At 40.6% G+C, this 26,696-nt stretch overlaps 2 protein-coding genes across 4 annotated transcripts; one reads left to right on the top strand and one right to left on the bottom strand.

Annotated features, from left to right (window-relative positions):
* Positions 1 to 3,777: 3,777 nt before the first annotated feature.
* LOC146572084 (uncharacterized) lies at positions 3,778 to 19,080 on the bottom strand. 2 transcript variants are annotated; one of them, XM_085278585.1, is made up of 5 exons: positions 18,700 to 19,080; positions 18,181 to 18,308; positions 17,787 to 17,972; positions 6,448 to 6,518; positions 3,778 to 4,259 (listed from the first exon to the last, which is right to left on the bottom strand). In XM_085278585.1, exons 1-5 carry the CDS (start codon positions 19,038 to 19,040, stop codon positions 4,236 to 4,238), a joined length of 750 nt encoding a protein of 249 aa, XP_085134711.1. In that variant the 5' UTR covers positions 19,041 to 19,080; the 3' UTR covers positions 3,778 to 4,235. The 2 variants fall into 2 exon arrangements, with proteins under 2 accessions (XP_085134711.1, XP_085134710.1); XM_085278584.1 differs by lacking the exons at positions 3,778 to 4,259; positions 6,448 to 6,518 and having other exon boundaries at positions 17,381 to 17,972.
* A 3,002-nt stretch (positions 19,081 to 22,082) lies between these two features.
* On the top strand, positions 22,083 to 25,582 carry LOC146572085 (uncharacterized). 2 transcript variants are annotated; one of them, XR_014892898.1, is made up of 3 exons: positions 22,083 to 22,134; positions 23,558 to 25,031; positions 25,262 to 25,337. XR_014892898.1 is itself a non-coding variant. In XM_085278586.1 (2 exons), the coding sequence occupies exons 1-2, from the start codon at positions 22,083 to 22,085 to the stop codon at positions 24,757 to 24,759; spliced, it is 1,254 nt and encodes a 417-aa protein (XP_085134712.1). In that variant the 3' UTR covers positions 24,760 to 25,582. The 2 variants fall into 2 exon arrangements, 1 of the variants encoding a protein (XP_085134712.1); XM_085278586.1 differs by having other exon boundaries at positions 23,558 to 25,582.
* Positions 25,583 to 26,696: the final 1,114 nt, after the last annotated feature.

The raw sequence follows: 26,696 nt of genomic DNA on the forward strand, positions 1-26,696 counted from the left end.
CTGACAAAGGCCCCAAAAGATATATATAAAAAAGAATTAATCCAAAGAAACTGGAAAAAAGTCAAAATGATTTGTGTCAAACAAATATTATAAAACAAAGAAATTCAAACTCTTGGGACATTTGGGATAATTCATTTAGAAAAGTACCATTCCTCTGGCATCCACGAAACTCAGACTTATCCATCGGTTGTCAAACGGAGAAGCGTGACTCATTGCTCCAGACAATACATCTGCACTTCTTTAGAGTCCAGTGTCAGTGTGCTTAACACCACCGCATCCAACATTTTGTATTTCACTTGGTGATGTGAGTCGTGAATGCAGCTGCTCAGCCATGGAAGCCCACATTCAATGAAGCTCTCTGCAACTGTTCTTGAGCTAATCTGAAGGCCACATGAAGTTTGGAGGTCTGTAGTGATTGTCTCTATTGAAAGTTGTTGACCTTTGCACACTATGCACACCAGCAGCATCCTCTGACCCCACTCTGTGATTTCATGTGTTCAACCACTTCGCGGTTGAGTTGCGTTCATTCTAAGTCACTTCCACTTTGTTATAATACCACTAACAGTTGACTGTGGAATATTTAGTAGTGAGTCAATATAATGGCATCTCAGTATCACGCTGGATTTCACTGAGCTCCTGAGAGCGACCCATTCTGTCACAGATGTTTGTAGAAGCAGTGTGAATGCTTAAGTGCTTGATGTTATACACGTGTGTACATGCAAGAGACTGTAACTCAATTCAATGATTTGGATGGGTGGGTGAATAGTTTTGTCAGTGTAGTATATATACATACATGGTGATTTGGATTTCTGTGTTAATGTTGTATTTTAGTTCCTCTTGTTTACAGCGAGCTTGAGAACATCTGCTGTTTATCTTACAGATTGAAGAAGGTGATATCAGGGGAGAAAGAATACCAAGAACTAAAGTACAGACACATTACACAGAAGTGAGAAGATGTTTTTAGAAAGAGGAAATATTCTGTAATTATTCAGAGATCATTCACATAAGAATGGACAGATGTCTAGTTTACCACTAAAAGAATGTCAGAACAGAGTAAAGAGGAGCTGATGTCTGATATCCAGAGGAGAACAAAGTTACAGCAGACATCTAATGTGTCATGATTTTTGAATGCAAACTATACCTAACTATAATGTGATATTTAGAATCTCCATATAACACAGGTGTCAAACTCCAGGCCTCAAGGTCCGGTGTCCTGCAGGTTTTAGATGTATCCTTGATCCAACACAGCTGATTTAAACGGCTAAATTACCTCCTTAACGTGTCTTGCAGTTCTCCAGAAGCCTGGTAAATCATCATTTGATTCAGGTGTGTTGACCCAGGGTGTTATCTAAAACTTGCTGGACACCGGCCCTCGAGGCCTGGAGTTCGACACGCCTGCCATATAACATTATCTGTCATAGGCCGGTGAGTGGCTGTGTTTCTCCATGTTTTGGCTGTGGTTCCACCTGTGGGCGGAGCCCTCATCAGTCCACCTGGCAACTCACCTGTCCATGATCTGGGATAATCAGCAAGTAGTATTTAAGAGCAGCATTCACAACTATTCTAACCCATGCTAGAATAGGTCGCCTTAGTTTTTTATCTTCAAGTTGACTTACCTCGTTTTCCCTGTGTCCTTAGTAGCTTCTAGAGATGGACCGATCCGATATTACGTATCGGTCCGATACTGACCTAAATTACTGGATCGGATATCGGAGAAAAATAAAAAATGTAATCCGATCCATTAAATATCACGAAAGCACCTCACAAAACTTGCAACACGCCGTAACTCACCTCAGAACGTTAGCACGTCAGAGCAGTATGCATCACGTGATAGAGCAGCTGTGGCATGCGGGACCTGTCGGTGGTCTGGATAGCATTTGGAGCTTCGCTAGCAACCCAGCATTTCATCTCCGACAAAGTTATCCCGAGAGAAGTAAAGCAAGTGTGTAAGTCCATCTCTGAATGTAAAGCATTCCTGCGTTAAGCTTAACAAGCGATATATGGAGCGACTGCCTCTTCTTGCTGCTACTTCAATCATGAAACTGCTTAACGATCAGCTGATCGGCTTTTCTGTCGCGAGTCCGTCTCTCTAGTTTGTTTTTGGCCCACTTTGCACCAGAAAGAGGAAACCAGCGGCTGAACAACAGCAGCACGTTTAAGCTTGATCAGCTGTTGTTAGAATGTATTTAATATTACTTTCTACTCGAGGATCTTTTTCTACGTAGCTGACGCTGGTAACTGTGCAGGGGCGGATCTAGCAAAGTTTAGCCAGGGGGGCCGATAGGGCATGAACAGGGAAAAGGGGGCACAAAGACATACTTTTCTTTCTTATTCTCATTTAAAATGTCGAGCTTTTAATAAATAATTATCTGACACCCAAAGTTTTAATTTGATGTAAAAGGAATAGAAGTCAATTACTGTATATAGTGACTATTAAGTCTAATATATATACCCTAGTAAGCTATAGTACTTTTTCCTTTGGGAAGGTACCATCTGTGCAGTCTGCAATTTTGTTGAAGAAAGATGTTGAATCTATTTAATATTTCTTGAAAAATAATTGATTTCTGTGCATTTTTTTTCACACTGCATCAAATTAAGGTTGATTACGTCGATTAAGCATCATGAGGTGGAGCATGAGGGGTGGTTCCCTATTTTTTATTTTTTTATTTTTGTTGTTGCTGGGAGTTGGAACCCTATTAGTTAGGTTGCTTAATATTTATGCTAAGTACTCTTTAAAATACCAGAATAGGGAGGATGGTGTAGGTTTAAGTTTATTAGATTGATCAGTATTGCTGAACTATGAAATATTTTTTTTTGCATACAGGTATAACAGAATAGCTTTAGTGTAGTTGTTGTTTTAAACTTGAGTATGAACTTATACAAAATGCAGCAAGATATTTAAAAAACAGTTTTGTTGATTAAAAAACACTATATCGGATTCATATCGGTATCGGCAGATATCCAAATTTATGATATCGGTATCGGACATAAAAAAGTGGTATCGTGCCATCTCTAATAATTACACCATGAAGATGGTTTATTTTTCTGTTATTTAAAAGAGGTAGTAGTTTATTTTATTGCAACCTGTTATTGCAGTTTACATTACTTGTTTTACTGTTTACAAAAGGTTTGAGGTGTGAAATTGTTGGAGAATGTTTTTGTGCTGTGGGGGCAAAGATTTTCTTGTAAAGTTTGGGAACCACTGATATAAGTGATCATTACATGATAAGAATATCAACAACCTTGTTTCTTCATCTTCATCAAATCACTCAGAGTCATAAACATTTCACACAGCAAACATTTAGATTTTTTCAGCTCTTGTTGAAATCCCTCACCTAAAAGACTAGACGGGCATGGACTGTAACAGGAAGGTAGCAGCAGACAAAACCACCCTTTAACCTTCAGTGACTCAATTGTTGTTGCTTATCAAATAAGGAAGGTGCAAAGTAAAGTAAAGTGTTTAGTCAGCATTGTGGCTGTGACACAGACTGATCTGGATTCCACTGGGCAAGTAAGACTAGTGGATCTCCAATTAGCTGATGATAGATCTCTCACATCAGAGAGTTCTAAATTAATATTATTATTGGAAAACAATAGTTTCCTATTATTTTTCTTTTCATCTTAAAGGTAAATACAGAAAATTTATTTACTGTCTTCTAGCAAAGAAGATCACAAGTTGTGTGTGTATGAATACACCTTTATTGTGCAACTTGTTTGGTTTTGTGAAAATACATATGATGGATCTTACAGCACTGTGACCTTTAATTATTCATCCTTATCCAACATTACAGAACAATTGTAACTCAGCTGTTTATTTGCACACTACCATTCTGATGATATTCTGATGTATAATGTGGAATTCTAAATTATCATCTAATCCTACAAATATTGCTCGGCAAGGTGAAGCCATAACATACCATAAATACATTCTAATTAATGCTAACATAAAATAATGCAAGTAACACATTTTGAAAGCATATGGATCACATGCTGAACCTGGTGATCCATACTAGAGTCCACTCTGGCTTAGTTATAAAACAGCAGTGGAAGTCATCAAAACAAATTGTGAACTTATTTACAACCTTTATTGCATTTCTCATTATTTGTTGGCATGTATAATATTTGAGTACATTTGGGTGATGACTCAGCAAAACCTTCTGCAATGAGAACAAACATTTGCTCAATGCCAACTTCTTCTGTGAGAGTGACTCTTTGTTCTTTGTTCTTCTTTTTCTTCATGTGAAATCTGTTTGTTCGATCTGCAAGTCAGGATGAAGAGTCAAAACAGCACATTCTCTGTAAATCATCTTCATTGAAATAAAACAGCGGTTATTCTACACAAACGCAAAGCAGGAGATGAAGCATCGCTGAATATGTTTCCAAACCAACTTTATTCTAAGCCAAAGATGAGAAAATATGGTGAAGCATATCTTCCCTTTGGTTTCACCTGCACAAGTGCTGAGGTAGGTCTCCCCTGCAGGATTGGTTTTCCCTTCGTCGGGAGCAGCGCTGGGCTGTTCAAATCACGGACAAACAGTGTCCCACATTCTTGATTTTTAGTTCACAAACACTTGTTGTAATGACTAACTACTCCTGACATTTTGGAGATGTTAGCTCTTTATACTGTAAAGTTAGAGTGCGATACAAAAAATATCAGGCTGATCCTGCCACGATTTGTTCCCCCGGTTCAAATCACGGAATAACACTATCCCACAGTTTATGTTTTTAATCCCATTTTGCACAGAGAAGCATTATTTGAATAATGTATTGATAGCAATGCTGAATATTATTACACAGTAAAAAAACAACTACATGTAAAATTACACCGTAGGGGTGTATGTCTAAGGAGCTCAATGAGGTAGCTTGGAGCTATATCGTTAATAATTCGGAAGGTGAGCAGCAGGATTTTGAATTAAATGCGATACTTAACGGGAAGCCAATGCAGGTCGGCAAGGACAGGGGTGATAGAGGCATTACATCGGTCTTTCCATCACATTTGTGGCTTCTTCTCCGCTGCTTCTAAGTGGAAATTGGTACATTTAACTTCCCACGTGTGGGACTAATAAAGGTTATCTTATCTTACTACAATTATCTGACATCTTTAGTTGTTTTTTTACAGATGAAGATTTGTGCTCATGAAACACATGAAGTACAATTTTGTTTCTGTAGTTGATCAATCAGTTATTTGACTTGCATGAATTTAGCAACTATTATTATATGTTCAATCTTTAAAAGTACTTACTGTTGATATTATTTACTGTAAATTGTTCAAAATCATAAATGTGTGAGAAGCACTCAATCAGGGGCGACTCCAGCATCAAACCTTTAGGAGGGCTCAGCTCAGTCTTAATGTCATGCTTTTAGTGTTGCCTTCAAAAGAAATGTAATTTTTGGATGACCTACAGCAGTGTCTAAGAATAACAGATTTTAATATAATACATCAGCTTTACGGTGGTCACTTTAGTTTAAAACCCGATGCAATGGCACAGTCATGTTGACCAGTAAATTTCAAAAACAGTTTAAGAAAAAGCAGATCAGAGGAGAAACCTGCACGGCATTGTTTCAGTCTCTTAACCACATAGAGGCCAGTCCACCAAATCATCAAGTATTTAAAGTACCATTATACAATACAGACAGTTCAAAATCCCCCTGCGACTCCACCTGCACAAGAAGCAAACTGGTAATAGAGCTGGTTTTAAATGACAGCTTTTGAATTCATGCAAACCCAAACACTTTGTTGAGCAGACTCAGCACAGAGACTCGTGTACACCAATTCAGAGAGTGGAGAACAGATTTGTAGTCTGTCACATCAGTATAGTAGCATTCATCCTGTTCAAGTTTACAGTGATGTGAATGCTGCTAAATGCTATTATTCACATTAATAGCAGAGTGCTACTGAAAAGCACACAACGCATCCATTTAATGCATGTAGATTTTGTGAAAAATCCACCTGATCTCTGTTAGTTCCAGTCTCTCTGTCCGCGCTTCCTCTTTGTACTGACAATCACACACAAACATTTTATATTCAACTAAAACAATAACGAAAAATATATTCTTGTAATAATTATTTTAAGAGCATCGTTTGATAAGAGCATAGCACCCTGCTTAGTTATGAGCGATCACCATAGATGAATGTGGGCATATGTAATATCAGTTTGCTGCTGCTGGCGAGGGTGTTGCTAGGATCTTGAAGCATACAGGGCTTACAACAGCCCTGAAGTCTTTTGAGTTTTCACTCAATAACAGCACCTTTTAAAGTTATTTGTTTTTATTTATTTAAACATATAGTAAAATTAATATAAAGTGGTAAATGTTATGCACTACCTAAAGTGTGAAGTCACAGAATGATACTATTTAGTGCAGTTTTTAATCATTACCAGTCTTCATCTTAGAGCTTGTGCTCTTATTGTGCCATGATGTCTCCTTTTAAACTGTGTGGATGTTCACCTCTTCTTCATCCTTCCTGTTCCTTTCACCAAACTGCTCACTCTTGTTCTCCTCTGATCTCACTTCCTGTTCTGGTTATAAGAAGAATGCAGTCAGCATGTGTCAAAGACACTCCCTCCAAATATATGATTTTTGATATGATGATTAGATATTTAACATTTTATTTATCAACTATTTTATGCACTAAATCAATTATTAAACAAATATCATATTGTAGAAAAGCAAATAATAATGCACTAAGCAGTTTCATGCCACAAGAGCTAAATGGTCACTTCACTGTATTTATTTCCCACAAACTACTATACCTAGGATCTTCAGGTTTCCACTATATTTCATTAATCTGCAGCGACTGTAGAACATAAAGTATATTGACCTCTATTGTTTTCTTTATGACTTGGCCTGAATACACACACATACACATCTTTGAATAGCACAACAAATGAGGTAATTTTCCATGTGTTTTAATAGGTTTAAGTGATTTATGGGTTTTATGTATGTGTGTGTATTTTGGTCTTCGGTGTAAATTTATACAAACTGTAATTTTTTCAGATGAAAGATCCGTTATTTAATGTTGCTTAATGTTGACTCTATGGAGAATAAAGCCTTACATGAGTGTTGCTATTTTTAATTGTGGAGTGGAAGACCTACTGTACTTGTTGTTTAGTCTGTGATCTGAATGATGAATTTAACCAAACTGAAAGCAAAGGTTACAGCTGGGATATTCCACACATTTGAAAGACTCATTGTGTAACTCAGATGTTTATGAGCTTTGATCACTCCAGCATAATAATTATCATGTAACTGCAAGAAGACTTAATGAAACTGAAACAATGCACCCTAACACAGGCATTTGAACTGTAGGCTAATGAGTACATGAAGTGTACCTCTACAGCTGAAAAGAGTTTGACTCTATAATTTCTGCATCTACTGATTTGTTTCTGATGTATCTCTTCTTTTATTTAGCCTGTATTATGAACAGAAAGATGATGAAATCCTCTTTATTTGAGAAAGTGTCCTTAAACTATTTTTCCTCCTTCTTACTGAGTTTCCGAGCTACCTCTTTGTTAAGTGAATAAACTATTTGAACAAGAAAGATATCATGGCATTTATGATGATACAGTGTGTGTGTGTGTGTGTGTGTGTGTGTGTGTGTGTGTGTGTGTGTGTGTGTACGCTCGGCAGAGGGGAGGTCAAGACAGGAGCTGAGTTGACCTGGTACATCAAGTTTGGATTTGCCCAGTTGTTGGTAAACAAAAAAGATTTAAACTTAAAAGATTTTGAGTTCATGCACACTGGAAAAAAAATTCTCTTCATCACAATCATTTGTTTAAAAATATGGCTATTTTACTGATCTATGGTTATTATTAAAGAGGAAGGAAAGAAGAAGAGGAAGCCTGAGCCCAGGTTCTGTCCATTTTCATAACAAGTGACAGCACAGACATCTGAGCTTTTTCGTCATAAAGATTGTGATGTGAAGCATCAGCAGGTAAAGTGTCGTTAAAGTGTCACTTCAATAATGCTGCTGGCAGAAAGAAGTGTTGACACATACTAGCTTTGAATAAAAGGCTTAAAATACAAACAGTCTAATACTGGGTGTTGCTTTTAAGCTTAAAGAATATAATAAGTTCTAAGACAATTCAGTTTACTTCTTACTGTCCATGTTGTGTTGTGGTATTTACTTTATCATGAATGTACGTGATAGGTTTGTAGCTTGAACCCATCCGCTGGAACGTTGAAGACAATATAATTACACTGCTAAGCAAGACACAAATAGGCAAAGTTCTTCATGTTACTCGTGCACGGGAGAGACCGGACAGAGTGCCGTTCCTTCACTTGACCCCAGTTGCTCTCGTCCGTTCTCCCGTACCACTGTCCTTTTATTGAGGTTACATGAATATGCATAGGTTCATTAACATGTGACGTCTACATACACACAAAGAGTACCTTGCCTGTGTGTGTGTGTGTGTGTGTGTGTGTGTGTGTGTGTGTGTGTGTGTGTGTGTGTCGGGTACTGCTGATCAAAGGGTCATAAAAGCACACAAGCAAACATCCTTGGTCAGGAAGAGGGTAGTCAATTGCCCAACGGCTCGTATCAGAACAAATGACCAGACATCCTCCAGCTTCTGTCTCCTGAGGGGCACCAGACAGGGATGCCCACTCTCCCCTTCACTTTTTGCAATTTTTATCGAACCTCTAGCAGCAGCATTTAGACAGGCTACAACAATTAAGGGCATAAAATGTAAGAACATAGAACATAAAATCAGTCTCTATGCGGATGATGTGTTGCTTTTTCTGCAAAACACACAAACCAACCTCTCTGAGGTAATTACTTTAATAAACTGGTTTTCAAGAGTTTCAGATTATTCAATTAACTGGCCAAAATCTACAGTTCTCCCCATTAACTGCTCCTTCCATAATTCTTCCTCTGCCCCACTGCAATCCGGAAATATTAAATATTTAGGTATTAATGTCTCTCCTAAGCTTTCAGACTTAACTAAACTAAACCACATCCCACTTCTAAAGAAAGTAGAAGGCGATCTGACTAGATGGAAATCTTTACCCATATCACTCATGGGAAGGGTCGCCACTATAAAAATGATGATCTTGCCAAAAATAAATTACTTATTTTTGATGATCCCTAACAAACCATCACAAGATTGGTTCAGATCTCTGGATTCATATATTTCCAAATTCCTTTGGAAAGATAAACCCCCGCGTATTAGCTTAAAAACGCTACAAAGAACCAAGGATAGAGGAGGATTAGATCTGCCTAATTTTCACCAATACTTCTTAGCCAACAGGCTTCAGTTCATCTCAGAATGGTTAAAACATACCTTCTTAGTTGAGCCCTGGCTAGATGTTGAACAGGCACTATGCAAGGATCTAGAGATTTCAGACCTACCATTTATTAGCTCAAACATCAAAAGACATGAATGCTTTAAAAGTATCAACATCAGCTTTTCTCTAACAGCATGGTGGGAGTTTCTAAAAATAACGGAGTCTTCATTAATCCCATGCAAACGTACACCTATCTGGAATAACCCTGACATATTACAAAACAATAATATGATTAATTTCCCAGAATGGAGTTGTAAAGGAATTAAATACTTAGAACATATATTAGAGGGAACAGAATTTATTCCATTTGACAGACTAGTTGAACAATATGGGATCAACAAGAAAAGATTTTTAGAATATCAACAAATTAAATCCATAGTAAAAAAGAAATTTAACCTCAGTCAAGTTGAATTACAAACACCACTAAGTGCGGCACATTTTCTTACTCTTAAATCCCCCAAATTATTATCTAAAATATACAGAACACTTTCTAAATTAGATGAATCAATATCCCTTCCTACTGCAAAGTGGGAAGCAGATTTATCAGTCAACCTAGACCAAAACTTCTGGTCTCAGATTTGCTTAAAAACTTTTAAACTAATTAAAAATCCCAGTCTGCAATTAATACAATACAAAATACTTCATAGAGTGCACTATACAGGTCATCGGATGTTCAAGATGGGCTTTACATCTTCCAACAACTGCTCACACTGTCAAGGCAATACACCAGACAATTACATCCACGCTCTTTGGTTCTGTCCACCAGTGCAAAAGTTTTGGCGCGAGATATGTGAAGACTTATCAAAGTGTCTGAAATGTAACATTCCAACTTCCCCCTTAGTGTGTCTACTGGGCAGCTTAGATAATGTCACTTCAGAAAAGAATATAGCCCATATGATCTTCACTGCCCTATGCATAGCCAAGAAAACAGTCCTCATGAACTGGAAAAATAAAAATAATCTTAATTCTAACCAATATAGAAATTATCTATTAGATTACATTAGTCTTGACACAGCCTCTGCCACCACATTAGATCAATTGCTCTGGGCCCCTTTTATCAGCTCCATCACCTAGTGGGGGTGGGGGGTCATAGTTTGGTCCCGCCTTCACTGTTGTGATTGGTGAGGGGGTAGGGACAGGCTTAGGGCGTCGGGGGGTTCCCCGGAGGCATCTTCCTTGGGGGGCTCAACCCGGGGTAGCGGTCACGTCCGGTTGGGGGCTCTGTTGGCTCTCAGGTGACTGTTTCCTCGCGGCTGCGTGCAGCGGGGCTAGGGGAGGGTCTGTGGTGATGGACGTGGGTTACTGACCTGGCAACCTGGCTGCCCCTGGGTGGGTCCGGGATGGGCGTGAGGTTCTGGGGGCGCTCCGTCTCTGGGCTGGGGCCCGGGCCGGGCCTCGGGGGCTTGGGTCCTGGTTGGTGTGTTGCCGGGGTTGTGGGCGGGTGGGTGCATGGGTGCCCGGCCCTGGAGCAGGGTGCCGCCGGTGCGTCGAGCCGCCTGGGGGGCTCTTCAACTGGTGGGGGGGGATGGTCACATCTTGCAGGAGCTTTCTTCTACAGGAGAGGTGGAGGAAGATCTCAGCCTGGGCGTTTACCGTCTTATGTAGTCTGGAAGATGTGTGGATGGTGGGGTGGGTGCAGTTTTCTCTGTGGTGGGGTTGGGTGGACTATCCAGGGCTCTGTGGAGCCGGAGGGCGCTACTGCACTGGGCCCCGGTCTGATGGGCCTGGGCCCCCCTTCCCTGGCGGGTCGCGAAGGGTGGGAGTGCCTACTGGGGTCAGCGGGGGAGCTGGCCCCAGGGAGGGGTTACCTGCCCCTCCCTTCCTTCCCTCCCCATCTCCAGCTGCCTCCCTCTTCCCGCTCCTCCACAACCACTCACACATGCAGGGCCTTGGAGTGGGGGTATGTCACCAGGGTGCAGAGGAGGCTACCCCCCCCCCCCCCCCCCCTGTCCCCTTCTGGCTGCCTCTGCCTCAATTTTATCCCACAACTTAGACATTCACATTATTCACACTCTCATTACACATACATATAGGATCTTGGGGGTGGGCACAATCACGGAGTCAAAAATACCATCAGGGTGTACACCTCACCCCTGACGTCGTTGCCCACCTCTCAATTTTAAATACACTTAGTCATTGAGGGCTAGCAGGAGGGACTATGCGCTTACCTGCTGCTCCTTGGCAGGTAGCTCCATGCCCTCCTGGGTTTTAATTGCACCTTAGAACACATATGCATCAACACTACAATGAGCGGGTGGAGGGAGGTTTGGAGTCTTCTCCCACCCCCATTCTCTGCGGCCTGCTGGAACGGGAGGGGTAGTAGGAGGAGTTGGCCGTCCGACTGCGGTCTGTGGTGTGGGGCCTCCCTGCTGCTGCGGAGTCGGGGTGGTCTGCCTCTCCCCACCGCAGGGAAAAGGGTAACACCACCTGGGTCTGGGTGCAATTCCCCCCTCCAGGGACAAGGGTACCTAGACCCGGTTTGTAGAGTACGCTTGGGGAGTGTGATTGTGTGTACAGCGTCTCTTTATGTCTGTCTCCACGTTGGTTGAGTGTGGAGTGAGTGCATATGAGAGCATGAGGGTGGGAATGGATGTTTGTGTCTGTGTGTGCCCGTATGTCTGTGTCTATATGTCAGGTTGGGTATCAGACAACCCCTCTCTGGGGACACCTCAGGCCCTCCAAGGTTTGGAGGCCTATCTCCACCCACCACCACTTCCCCTGCCGGTGGCGGACTCCCTCAGGTGTCGGTGTGTTGGTGGTTCTTTGTATCTGGGGGTGGGCGTCCGGGTACACACCGGCTCACTCCTTGGCGGCCGCTTGTCGGGGCCTGGGGCCTGGGGCTCGCTCGGGCCCCTTCGGAGGTGGGGTGCCCCCGGCCTCTCGGCCTGGGGCTCGGTCACTCAGGCGCAGCTGGGGGCCGGCGGAGCTCACGGGCGCGTCACTGCAACTCCCCCTGACTTCTGCTCCGCGGCTGCTGGGCGAGCCCTCATCTGGGACTCTCCTCAGCTCTTACTGGAACAGTGGCGCGGCTGCCCCTCTGTTGGTCTTCCATGGTCTCTTGTGTTCTGGGGGCCTCTGGATGTCTGGAGTTTTGATCTCCTCCATACCCGCTTCACACCCTGGAGGACGGGGCTGTGGCCCCCCCACACTCCCTAGCAGATCATTACATGGAGAAACCTTTGGAATGCAAGCATGCTGATCCACACAGGTATGCACACATGGGTATTCACAGACGCGGACTAAAGCTTTCTTGGCTGCTGCCTCAAAGCACACTGTGCGCTGTCTATCTTGCGTGCTGCACAATATCGTTTATTATTTAGTAAATATTGATATCTATGACTAGCTAGTTTATTGTGATGGTGCTTTGTTTTCTCTATTATTATGTTGCTCTTTGTTGTTTGCTGTCTCCTCTGTTTGTTTTTTTTGGTTTTTTTTGTTTTTCTCCATACAGGTGACCCAGGAGTTCTTTTTTTTTTTCTCTCTCTTCCCCCCCCTTCTCACAGTCTCTTCTCCCCTTTGGTTTTCTTTCTTTCTCTCCCCCTCTTTCTCTCATTCATTCCCCCTGTCCTATTTATTAAAAAAAAAAAAAAAAAAAAAAAAAAAAAAAAGACAAAGGATGAACTGAAGCTCTGCCATCACGTAATGTCACATACTGCTGTTTCTGATGTCATTTAAAAAAAAAAAAAAAAAAAAAAAAAAAAAAAGGAAGAGGGTAGACCCCCCCTCATCCTAGATAACACAGTAAGGAAGTCCAGCAGTTCATTTATACACAAAAAGCAGACGTAATTACGTTAATCCTACCATAAAACAATAAGAGAAGGTATGACCTCTCTCATGCTCCCAGGATGTAGGTGTGGAATGCACACCAAGCCTCTGTAGCCTGTTAAAGATCACACAACTTATCACTACACAATTGATTATACACCTCTAAGCATCTATGGTTAAATATTTCTAAGCATAAATGACAATCAACAATACAAACTCTAACAGTACGCTACTTTGTTCTAGCGACTGTAAAAAATAATTGTATTCATGAAATAAACTAGACTTTCACAGTCTGCATCTTCCACAGTTTTCATGCTTTTGTTCACTCCAAGTTTGACACAAACCCACAGACAACCAGAGTTAACTATGTGAAGCAATCACAGACACTGTAATGGATGATTTTTCTAATAAACACAATCAGGTTAACATTAAGGTTTAACATTGAAGGAGATTTGTTCCATAGTCACAGTTATACTTGTATTTCCTTTACTTACATCCAACACTACTATGTTCTGTTTCAGTCCAGGTGCTGGCAGTTTATCCTTTGTTGTTTGGACAAATAAGCTTAAAGCTAAACCTTCATGTTTTTGATGGGAAAGTTTGTTAAACCATTGTTCAACTTATGTCTGCACAGAGCAGATAATTATGATGTACTTGTAAAAAGACTTGATAAGCAGGTCACAGCTGAATCAAGGGGTAATAAAAGTAAGACCACGCGGTCTCAGCACGACTACACATGCAGTGGGTTATCGCACACATTTGAAAGACTCATTGTGTAACTCAGGATGTGACCCCTTATAAAGGAGACAGAGAAGTTCTGTTGTTCAGTCAAGTAAAACCTGGTGAAAGCGCAATTCTAAGACTCTGGTCGTTGCTTAAGTGTATAGATAAAAAATCATTTTTTCATACATTATTTTCTTACTATATTAGTATAATCACCAAATCGATCATTTCATATTTATCTCCTGAAACGATCTACATTAACTTTTCTATCCCTAGAAATGTGTTTCCAGAGTCCCAGGTTTAGTGACTTCCTGTCCACCATCACATCAGCTGAGTAGTTGTCAAATTTGAGGGGAGCAGAGAAGATCAGACACCAGTCAGCAGGTCAGAGGCCATCTCTCATTTCACAAATCAATCACTTGATTTATAAATGGAACAAACACCCCATCAGACCAGGTAATGACCCATTATGAGACAACAGCCGTCTGAGAGGAGATGTTCTGTATCACAAAACATGGAAAACAAACAAACTCTAGGCATTCTGAAATATATAAAGCTCAACAAAAAAACAAAACCATATCAGATCCTGATGTAATTCATTTTGTTGTTGTCTTTATTAGTCATTTAAAAAGAGGTCTAGAAAAAGTGTCCAGGAAGAGATTCTACTATTTATGCAGCACTGCCCCCGTGTGGCCACAAAGACACACAACAGCTTCATTTCTCAGCCTGTTGCCTTCTTTTTCCTTCATGATGTAAACAGTGAATGAACTGAAAGAAGTCAACCCATAAACTGTTAAACTGATACAACAGTCATGATGATTATGTAACAAGTTGTAGTTGACTTTCTGGTGGTGGTTTTGGTATACAATTTAAAAGCCATTTTCTTTTATAAATACACCATACACTTTGTTCTTGACCATTTCTTTTCCTCATATCCTTAATGGACAGTGGAGGAACACTACATCTAGCTTCTGTTTAACATTTATCCAGGCGCCCCCACACTGTACCTCTACAGAAACCAAGGGAGAGAGACAGACACACAAAGATTTCCACTTGAATCTTCATCTCAAAATAGAAAAAGTTTTATCACAAAATAATTACAAGAGCTCAGCCAGGTGAGATATAGCAGAACCATCAATTCAGAGTCTGACAGTAAGGGTGAAGACGAGCCTGACTGTTGGTCTGCTCCAAAACAAGCCCATAAGCAAGCTTTGAAATAATATGTTACAAAATTGTGAAACTGCGACATGAAATTTGATTTGAAAATGAAATTCATCCTGATCAGGAGCTGTTATGATCTAAATGGTGTTCTAGATCCAGTAAGCATTCATTCAACTTGTCTGCAGCAAAATTAAAAATAAGTTACCACATGTTGTTTTTTAAATTGGTAAATAATTGATAAAATGTTAAAAGTACTGGTTGTGTTTGACCTCATCACCAGGATGAGTTGGAAATACTTCAAATTCCCTCAGGTGGCCTTTTGCTGGTTGGATTGCCACTACAGTCTGTAAACTGTAGAGGTAATTTTGTGAGCTCATTGGATGAGCAGTTTCTGAAATACTCAGACCAGCCCATCTGGCACCAACAACCACGCAATCTCTTTCCCCCATTCTGATACTTGCTTTGACCTTCAGCAGGTCATCATGAACATGTCTGTATGCTTAAATACTTTAATTTGCTGACGTCTGATTGGTTCACTAGACATTTGTGTTTAACGAGCAGGTGAACAGGTGTACCTGGCAAAGTGTGTGTAACCCTCAGTGTTACTGACATGTTCCACACTGATGCACAACAATACTCTGTGCCCCACACTGTTTTATTAAGTATGTCTAATCACTGTAGACATTACATGTACCTTCTTGAAGGAGAGGTCAAAGGTCAGTTACGTTTATAGGTTCCTGCTATATGTTGTGACATATACACAGCACAGTTGTAGGAATGATAGTTTCTAGATTAAGTTGATAAAGTTGACCTTGAAGACCACAAGTTTGAATGGATTGTTAACATGACCCCACTCTACAGCACTGCAACATTTTAACATGAGTTATTTAAGACTTTCCAGGTATCCTGGTTACAGAAAAAGATTGATGAGCAGAAAAAAAGAAACAAACTTTAATTGTTTCTGATTAGAAGCTGTACAATCCGGACTGACTTTAACAAATGTGCTATAGGCTCAGCTGGAAAATAGTGAGCTTTACAAGACTGATTTTGTTCCAAAGGCTTTCACAGACCTCAACCAATCCTAAGGCTAATTAGCACGGCTAGAATTTTAAAAACATTTGTTAAATGTTGTCATTGCTAACATATACCTGTTTTAGAGCATGCTGAGTAGCGAGAATGCAAAGTTATTGTTACCTCTAAAAAAAATGTGAAGATGTGATATTAGCATGTACGGAGCCCCTCTGATGACATGGTCCAAAAAATAAATAAATTGTGGCCACAAAATACTACTTCGTGGCCACGAAATGGGTATAACGTGCGCACGAAATGCTTATTTGTGAGCACGAAACACTTGACCAATAACCGTGATCCTTCCCAGGCCCTTGCAGTTGGTTGACAATAGAATCTATCCCAACGTCCGGGTCGTACTTACGTCTGCAATGCAACTGGGCTCTTAATATCCTGTTTAACTGTCTCTCCATAATAATGGTTCCTTTCAGTGCCAGGCTTTTCAAAATGCATGTGTAGCTCATTCCCAGCCTAAAATTGTCAGGGATCTGGGTCTGAGGGACCTAGACCTATTATTGTGTATTGTTTACTCCACTGTAAATAAACGCATTTTGGGTCCTCCTTCCCCACACACCCAAGGTCTGCCACGCAGACCATGACAAAAATAAAACTCAATCATACTGTCTCTGGCCATGTTGTACAGGTTTAGCCTACTCTTATGCTTATGTCTCTACACAGCTGTCCAATGTATCAATATGATGTGCGCACGTCATCTATTTGTTGCCACAAATGCGTAATTCGTTGCCACATTATACCCAATTCGTGCCCACAAATTAGCATTTCGTGCGCACGTTATTTCGTGCCCTCGAAATAGTATTTTGTGGCCACAAATAAGTATTTCGTGGGCACTTATACTATTTCGAGGGCAGGAAGTAGTATTTTGTCGCCACAATCTATTAATTTTTTGGAGGATGTCATCAGAGGGGCTCCGTAAGCATGAGCTATATAGTATCTCCAAGAGAAAAGCGATCAGCTGATCATTGATCAGTTTCATGATTTAAGTAGCAACAGGAGAGAGAGGGAGAGAGAATGGGAGAAGAAGAGGCAGCTGGCCACGTAAAGACACAGAAGAACTCCAGCTTTGTGTATTTGTTTTCCATTCAAGCTGAAGTCCGGGACAAATCGGGTTCCTTTTCAATACGAGACGCGGCCGGTCCGCAGGTCTCTCCTCCTCCTTCCTCCCCTTTCCCTCATCCACCTGCTGTACTCAAAATTTGTACTCAAGTACAAGTACTGTTACACTGGTTAAATTGTACTCAATTACAAGTAAAAGTACTGGTGTTAAAAAAATACTTGAGTAAAAGTACAAAGTACTCTTCTCAAAAACTACTCAGAGTATTAATTACTTTTTAACAGACTGATGTTTTATTCTGTCGTCAATAGCAGGCATTCAACTCGATTCACCAGTATAAATATTTATGTTCAAAGCACATTTCTCAGATGAACAAGGTATAGAAAGGTAACTTGTTTTGTAAATAAATGTAGATATAAAAGAAGGAATTTTGTTTGTTAAAACAATGACAAATATGTTTCTGAACATGCGTAGAACCATTTAAACTTTTCCCCATACAATGAACAACAGGCAGGTGAGTGTCTTAAACTCTTAGCATTTCTGTCACACTTGAACCTTTTGTTCAGTTTCAGCAAGAGCTGGTTTTCTAAATTAACAGAGGCAATCCGACTTGGTTTGGCTGTGAAGAGTAGACCAGCACAGCTAAAAAGTCGTTCACACGCAGCAGAAGCAGGCAGAGCTGTGTTCAGTTTAAGAGAGAGGTTTTTGATACCTGAGAAGGAGTGCAGCAGCTCCATGGTGTCTGTGGCACAAGCAAGGTAACCATCAAGCTCAACTGCACTTTGCAGCCTTCTGGAGATTGGTCTGGAGAAGAATTCATCTTCATCAGATGACTCTCTTTGCTGATCCTCACTCTCATGCTCTGTCGTTTCAAGATGTTGTTTGATGTATGTCAAGGCTGTAATTGTAAGTAGATAACACAATTTTGTTATTTACATTTCAGTGATTATTCCTGAACACAAATTTAAAAACGGCAAATTCTCAAAAAGGATTGTTTAGTATTCAGGACAGACCATCAATAGCTTACAATGTATTAGGTGAAATACTCACTTAAGCATGTGTTCAAATGTAAAAATACACAAAAATGGGATCACATGAATCCTTACCAGCCTCTGTTACATCTGCTCTGTCAGTCCAGGAAGTCTTGAACTTGGGTAAGAGGACTGCAGCTGCAGCCAACTCTGGATCCTCCATCATCGCTCCAAAACGCTTTTGAAGGCCATTTTGCAGGGCTCTGATAAGATAAGATAAGATAAGATAAGATAAGATAAGATAAGATAAGATAAGATAACCTTTATTAGTCCCACATGTGGGAAATTTGTTTTGTCACAGCAGGAAGTGGACAGTGCAAAAGTTATGACGCAAAAATTAGAATACAATAAGAATAAATACAGTACACAGCTGTACAGAATAGAATAAAATAATATACTATATACAGTAGAATAAAATAGAATAAAAATATACAATAAGATAAAAATAGAATACGAATGCTATATACAACTGAGTAAAATACAACGATGCCAGAAAAGATTATTGCACTTAGTGTTATTGCACATGTGTGGATGTGTGTGTTTGTTCAGTTAAAGTCTTTGTTGTGGAGTCTGACAGCAGTGGGGAGGAAAGACCTGCGAAATCTCTCCGTCCCACACCGTGGGTGCCGCAGTCTCCCACTGAAGGAGCTGCTCAGTGCTGTCACAGTCTGCTGCATGGGGTGGGAGACGTTGTCCAACAGGGATGACAGCTTAGCCGCCATTCTCCTGTCACTCACCACCTCCACTGGGTCCAGAGGGCATCCTAGAACAGAGCTGGCCCTTCGGATCACCCTGATGAGTGGCACACATGTCTTGCTTGATGTCTCCAGCCTGCTAAGTTTGGACAGTAGTTGTTGGATTACTGGCAGGAGCCATCCCATAAAGGAAGTGGACTCAGACTGAAGAATGTTTGAAGCTTTCACCAGTGGCTTCATGGTGGTACAGTACTCCCTAAGGAATGCAACTTCTGCAGGACTCAACCTGTAAGACACAACAACAAAACCCACCATGACTATAATAGGGATCTTCTGATTTAATATTAAGAGTCTGCTCACGTTTTTAACCATCCATTAAGGAAAATTCACAAAATTTGCAACCATATTGGTAGGTGTCCAATTTTACTCACATTTTCACCTTGAACTCCTCACAAATGCTCCTGATGGCATTTTCCCCCTTCTCATCAATGATGCGTATTATCCTTTCAATGGCAAGGTAGGTTGAATTCCATTGTGTTGCATTGGGACGAATGATCTGTAGTTCACACTTGTCCTCTACCACTTCATTAGCCAAATGAGTTTTGTTCCAAATGGCCTGGCATTTTGCAAAGCTTGCACGGGAGAGCCTCTTGTAGGTTTCATTCATGCTCTCTGCTAGGGCAGCATCAGATGTTGCCACAAGGTTTAGCAGGTGACATGCACATCGCTGATGAGGCGGGAGTTGATACTCCAAACCAGAGTCTTCATCAAGAATTGCACTTGCCTCATGGTAGTCAATATGGTCAGTCAGGTCAATAGTTTCTGGGTCTGCTTCATCTTCAGCTTCATCTGCATCATTTTGTGCCCCAAACATGTGGAAGGCCTTGACAAAGTTGGATCCACTATCAGTTGTGGTTCTTACAACTTTGCCTCTAATCTTGTATTGGCAATGGATATCATCAAGCGCACCAACAAGCATGTCAAATGTGTGAGACCCTCTCAATCTTTTGCATGCTGGTGCTGCAGATCTTCTTTCCAGGGACTCTTCCTCCAATGGCATGTGACTCCAAGGTAATTTTTCTGATGAGCTGACCAACAATCAGTAGTGGTAGCAACCAATTTGACTTTATCCAATGCTGCAACCAAAGTCATCTTCATGTGATCAGCAGCTTCACAGATTCTGGCACGGACAGTGGGTCTGGAGATGACTTTGGCTTGAGGTTGTAATGTGGTAACCAATTCTTTGAAAGATGGCTGTTCTACCACTGCAAATGGCTGTAGACCCTCACATATGAAATTGATGACAAGCATGTCAACAGTTGCTTGTGGAACATGTTTGTTTGCAGCTCTCAACATCAGGTCTGGTAACTTGGCTTGTGTATTTGCTGAGAGCTTGTTTGGTGTGGCTGTGGTCTTTCGCTGACGAGATGTTGATGCCACAGTGATATTGTACTGCTCAATCTTCGATGGATGTTTCCTCTGTAGAGATAAATATTATCATACGTCAGGTTCATACATTACTTCATAACATCACTGTGATTAACACTACAGGAAAACACATTTTTAAAACATCATTCAACTAGACATGAGCTAATCTTTGATTGTTTAGCATAGTATAAAAGAGTGGTGAATTTGGTCAAATCTTGCAGATATATTGCTGTATTTATTTACAAATGTAAACCAATTTTGAACGATCATTGCAAAAAACATGAATTTCTGTATACATTCTAAGTTCTGTAATCTGTATACTATCTGTAAAAAGAGTATCGACCAATGTATCAGTATCTAAATTTTTAACTCCTTTTTATCAGTATCACCCTAAAGTTTTCAGTATTAGTCAGGTTCTAAAAATACTAAGAGAGCAAAATATGTGTATATAGCAAATGTAATTTAAGAAAAGGGATCACATACACAAAAATGCTGCCCATACAGCTAACAAATAAAAACAATCCACATTATGTTCTTTTAAAAAAAAAATCATATTGGGAAACATATAACCCTACTGATTAAGAGCCATGTCACTATGATAGACCTATATCAGGCCAATGATCCTGATCAACTGATCCATCGGGCTCTGGTACATGTCAGCTGAGAGCTGGAAGATTAATTTGAGATGCAGCTCAGCACTGTGTTCAAATTTTGTTTTTGTTTTTTATATAGGCCAGCTGATTGTAGGCCTGTGTGTTTTAAATGACTACAAATTTAATTTATTGTAATGACGGTGGTTATCCAAATAATAAGCTAAAACATTCCTACGAATTTAGCTCAATTATGCACACACACGCACATTAGCTAGCTCCGTCTTATTTTAATATCAGGCTAACCAATGGCGGTGACAATATCTTAGCCAAACTAATAACCTTAACACACATGAAAAATAAGAAGGCAATATTGTACACGTATAGTTGTAAAACCTCTTACCTCAATGTGTTTTTTTAAGATTAGACGCTGAAGTCTTGTAAGCTGAAATGACTGTAGAGGTCAAACAAAGTTTGCACTGCATCTGGACGCTGTCTCCTTTTCTCCCTCTGCACATGAAAAATTCCTCCAGGTATGGCCACGGGCACGCGTCCTCCGTCTTTTCTACGTCGTTTTCATGGTTGACAGTGTTGTCCTCTGTCTCCATTTTGGCTTCTTTGTCTCCAAATCTTCCGTCTATAAAGTAGTTTGTACTCCACCATGTAGCACCTCCAGACACCTGTGCCTGCTGCTGCAGCAGAGTTTATCTTTGCTTATGTCTTAAATTGGCCGGTCGGGATTGCACGGCCTTATTGGCTGCAAAAATGCAGACGAAAGGTTTGAATATTAATTCAAATTGTGGGCGTACTCAGTAGTACTCAGTAGATTACATGGTGTAAGTTGTACTCAAGTATGAGTAAAATTACACACTTGAAAAATTACTCATAAAAGTACAAGTACCCAAAAAAATCTACTTAATTACAGTAACGTGAGTATTTGTAATTCATTACTTCCACCCTGACAGTAAATGACCATAAATTAACTGTAATTACACTGTGGTGAGCTCCATTCCTATACTTCTATCACGTGCACCTGTACACGTTGACAACCGTAACCATGGCCGCCGAGGGTATATAAATGCTGCACAAGGTTCCAAACGTCCGTTTACACTTGCTCGTGGACTTGTTTCGACCTGCTCCAACCTCAGCCTGTGGAAAGCTAAGTTTTGCAAACCATTTTACTAAAAGCGGATATAACTTGAACGCATAACAAGTACTTCATCTGTCGATCGTTTGTACTTGTTTTTGTTTTTCAAGTTTGAAGATGGCTCGCCGTGGACCCGGACTCCCCGATTGTCACCTGGACTTCGCTGCAGGTACGTTTGAAAATTTCTTTAAATGTAAATTACTGTAATAATTTAACAAGTTCCAGTGTGAATATCAAGTTTTAACGTGATCAAATATGTGTATTCAAGATTGTTTCCCGTAAATTGTTTGTATGTTTTAAATTTTCCGGGAGAGGTGTAGAAATTATTAACGACTGGTGTATGAATATGAAAAAAGGTGTTACTTTGACTTGAAGGCTTCAAATTTGACACTTTTCTTTAAAATGAAATGGTTAAAAATAGCTTAATGGACTAAAATTTGTAAAATGCCCAAAAATCAGTTTCTGTGGTAACGGCATCTTCAAGATGTCATGGCCTCAGAACACGCAGGCGTAAACACACAGATCCAGGTCCCCTCCTGACATCCTTTTCTTCTCCGGATCAAAGGCTTTATTGACATAAACTATATTTTTTCTCTGCTGCAAAACACAAAGATAAAAAAATACAAATAAAATAATATCAAAAGAATATGAAAACAGTAGTAATAATGGCATTAAGACCTATCTTCTGTTACGGTAATGCTTTTAACCTTATTAGATAGCAGAGAGAGATATTGTACACAGGGATATTTACACAGGGATAGCATGTTTACCACAGATTAGATGTATCTGTCCTTATGGCAGATACAGTCCTTGTGCACATTTCTAAAAATGTGGATTCTGAGTTAAGAGTTTCTGTTTGTTTGTTTGTTTGTTTGCTTGTTTGTTTGTTTGTTTTTCACTTGACCATCATTTTCAGACATACCTGCAGAGCTTTGTGTGTGCAATTCTTGCCAACTCTTGCCAAGAAGGTTGTGTTTTTATTTAAAAAAATATATATATATATATATATATATATATATATATATATATATATATATATATATATATATATATATATATTTAGGACATGCAATTGGTACATGTGGTCTAAATGTTACATTATGGTTTGCATCCACATATTTAACCTATGAGCTTTTTTCAAAATGTGTGACATCGTGAATTGTAAATAAAACAGGAGAATGAGCTGCATGGTTAGTTATAAATGTACTGTAGTATATTTATATAATAAGTTACTCATGTCCGGCTATTTACAAATCAATACCTATTATCCATTACCTATTCCAACATAGTGTTTGCATAAAGGCTTACAAGGAACAAATAAAACAAATTGAATGTACACAAAATACAGTGTCATATATAGTGTCAATATAGTGTCACCTTAAAAGTACACAGAGTGAGCTGCCTTGGTGGAGGTTTGGTGGTCTTCTATTAAAAAACTTCACTTAAAGATTGAACAAGTAGAAGTGTCATTCAGTCTGACATAAAATGCTTTTCTCTCATCCTCTGCTCAAACTAACAGATGTAGGTCTGTTGCTTTAACACTGGGTGTCTATTACATTCCTAATGTTATTTTAAAAATTGTTTCCTCACAGGGCGTCTTGACTATGTGGTTGAACGCCCTGCAGAAGAAGGCCTTCCTGAAGTCATCAGGATCCTGGATGACAGTCTCCAGAGCACCACCTCTTCTGGTGAAGCTCAGGACACTGATACCCAGCGTATCAGCGAAGGTGAGTATGGTGAGTATTTTATCCCTCTCTCACCCTCACCCTCTTCTGATGAAGCACCAGATGCTGATGACGGTGAACAGCAAGGTGAGTATGGTAGGTATTTTATCCCTCTCTCACCCTCACCCTCTTCTGATGAAGCACCAGATGCTGATGTCGGTGAACAGCAAGGTGAGTATGGTGAGTACCCCCCCTACCTACCTATAGACGATGAAGAGTTTAGTGAACAGACTGACAATTCATCTGACTGGAACGACTCAGAAGAGTGGGGGGATTGGCTTAGCGATGACTCTGGGTATGACACCATGGATGAGAGAGATGATTCCCCTCTCATCCGGGAGCACCCTCCAGAGCCGTTTTGGCACGATTGGCAACGTCCTATTGCTCCAGGTGCTGCCCCCATCGCCATGCCGCCTTTCGGCCAGGCCAATGCCCCACTCTTCCCTCGAGTTGTTGCCCCAGTTGGTGATCTGCCAGCTGCTCCTCCCTCAGCTGCTCCCTCAGCTGCTCCCTCAGCTGCTCCCTCTGCTGCTCCCTCTGCTGCTCCCTCTGCTGCTCCTCCCTCAGCTGCTCCCTCTGCTGCTCCTTCCTCAGCTGCTCCCTCTGCTGCTTCTTCCTCAGCTGCTCCTTCCTCAGTTGCTCTCTCTGCTGCTCCCTCTGCTGCTCCTTCCTCAGCTGCTCCCTCTGCTGCTCCTTCTTCAGCTGCTCCCTCTGCTGCTCCTTCCTCAGCTCCTCCCTCAGCTGCTCCTTCCTCAGCTGCTCCCTCTGCTGCTCCTTCTTCAGCTGCTCCCTCTGCTGCTTCTTCCTCAGCTGCTCTCTCTGCTGCTTCTTCCTCAGCTGCTCCTCCCTCAGCTGCTCCCTCTGCTGCTTCTTCCTCAGCTGATCTCTCTGCTGCTCCTTCCTCAGAAAAGAGAAGCAGAGAAGACATCTGCACCGAAGAGGTAAGTGCAAAGAGGTGCAAGGTGAGTGACCAGTTTGATGCCCCTTCAACATCCTCAGGTAGTTTTGGAGTCAGACGTTTCTGGGAGAGGCCTTTTAGCCTTTCCATGGATGACAGTGACTCTGATTAGTTTATGTTAGAATGTGTTTTTAAACTTTGTTTTTACAGATATAAGAACATGTGACTCGCACATGTGAAATGTATTGCTTTTTTTGTTGATATGTGACATTAATATTAATATTACATTGTGAATTAAAGGTAGTTTTTTAGTTGTTATTACTTCCAGTTACGTCCAAGATGGAGCAAACACCCCACCCAGAAGACAGCCTTACCCCAACCAACCCGATGAGAAGGATGGATGACCAAGTGAAAAACGGGAGAGTGGTGCTGTGTTCCAACTATGTAAGTTATCACCTCACATTGACAACAAACTGTATTGAAGACAAAATTCTTCCAATAGTTGGTATAAATCATCATCCTATGTCAGCAGCACTGTAGGTTTAGCTTTATTTATATTTTTCATGTGTATACGTTGGGTTTAAAATTGCTTTTTAACAACATACTGCAGCTACCAACAATGAAAATGCTGTTTTGTGTTAAAATGACGTCTTTCTTGTGTTATTACTTTGCAGGGCAGCTGAGAGTGGACAGAGCTGCACAGAGGACCAAAGATCCACTCTCAGCACTTCATACCTGACTGGCCACAGCACCAACCCTCCTCACCCTGGGTGAGGAGGGTCCTGACCCCGCCTGCACAGAGGGAGTTGTGAACATGCACTTCTGTGTTGGTGGGTTTAGGATCCTCCTCACACTCACACTGATGAAGACTGTCACTGGAAGATGTCTCCATTGCATCAGCAGGACGTAAGCATTTGTAAAATATTACAGTTTGTGATGTTTTGTACATATTTTTATTGCATCATTTAAAACTATGAGATATAAAATAAACCAATTTTCATAAAATTTTCTGTGTATTTAGTTGTTTTCTTAATAGGTTATTTGGAACATCATTGCAACCTGTCAGCTTTTTATTGAGGATTTAGAAAGTTGCTGGTGGCCCGAGTGTGTAGAGTGGGGTGTTGTTTTTGTCACATGGTGAAAGTGACCTCATGGGGAGCAAAGAGAACAACTGAACAATTTGGGGATTCACAGACTTTCGTAATCGCTAAAAACAATTAATAAAAATTGTTCTGTGTGAACTAAAAGCTCAAATATAAACCATCCTGACACTGACACAAATGATCTGCTGTTTATAAGCAGGACAGTGTTTTCATGAGCCTGGATGAAGCTAATTTGCATGAGTTTAACCTGCTGGTCAAAAACTTGCATGACTCTGATATCACTCTAACTTTCTTCTGTTTATTTATTCATTTTTGCTAATTGTAGTAGATGAATATGTTCACCAACTGATTGTTGGCCTGAATGTTTGAATGTTTGCAGTTTCAGGTCCTACTGATCAGTTTTAAGTACTGTAGAAAGTGAGCAGCAATTGAATCAAGTCCTGGGATGAAATGGGACAAAAGGGTAATGTGACAGCCACATTAGTTCCCTTCCCTCGTTTAACAATGTGTAAGCAGACTGCTTTAACCTGCAATTTACTGCATGTTGTTAGGCTGCATGGTACAACCACAGTCTGCTAACCACCCGTGGTGATCGAAGGTTTTGAGGTCTTGCTTGAGCTACTGATGAAGTTTTATCAAAGCTTGTTAAGTTTCCCAACCACATTTTATCCTGATGGTCCAAGGCTTACATCTTTATGCTCACAGACGTACTTCTGTAATTAATCAGTGACCAATTTATTACTTTAAGTTACAGTGTGAGGGGCATTAATGAACATAAATCAGATTTAACTGGATTATGTGTTTAGGTCAAGAGACACAGACCTTCATCTTTAAGAGGCTCTTCTTGAATATCTAATCACGATGTTTGCCATGCAAGTACACTGGGCGGTTGTTTTTAACAGAATCATTTGAAGATTCTGATGAAATGAAGTATTGTTTCAATGAGTTGTGGCACCATTCTTGCTTTAGCAGTGAAAGGAGTCAGGTAGGGCTCCATCAGGAAGAG

Source organism: Mchenga conophoros, linkage group LG6 (assembly GCF_057382185.1).
Source record: "Mchenga conophoros isolate Kocher_MC1m ecotype Shallow Benthic linkage group LG6, M_conophoros_male_GT1.1, whole genome shotgun sequence".
NCBI classification, from domain to species: Eukaryota; Metazoa; Chordata; class Actinopteri; order Cichliformes; family Cichlidae; genus Mchenga; species Mchenga conophoros.

Excerpts from the sequence above, each read along its gene's own strand:
- LOC146572084 (XM_085278584.1), bottom strand. The coding sequence starts at position 19,040 with ATGAAGCCACTGGTGAAAGCTTCAAACATTCTTCAGTCTGAGTCCACT. Across the intron at positions 18,309-18,699 it reads GGGACGGAGAGATTTCGCAG|AGCCCTGCAAAATGGCCTTC; the intron begins GTCTTTCCTCCC and ends TTATCTTATCAG. Across the intron at positions 17,973-18,180 it reads AGCAGATGTAACAGAGGCTG|CCTTGACATACATCAAACAA; the intron begins GTAAGGATTCAT and ends TTACAATTACAG.
- LOC146572085 (XM_085278586.1), top strand. The coding sequence starts at position 22,083 with ATGGCTCGCCGTGGACCCGGACTCCCCGATTGTCACCTGGACTTCGCT. Across the intron at positions 22,135-23,557 it reads TCACCTGGACTTCGCTGCAG|GGCGTCTTGACTATGTGGTT; the intron begins GTACGTTTGAAA and ends GTTTCCTCACAG.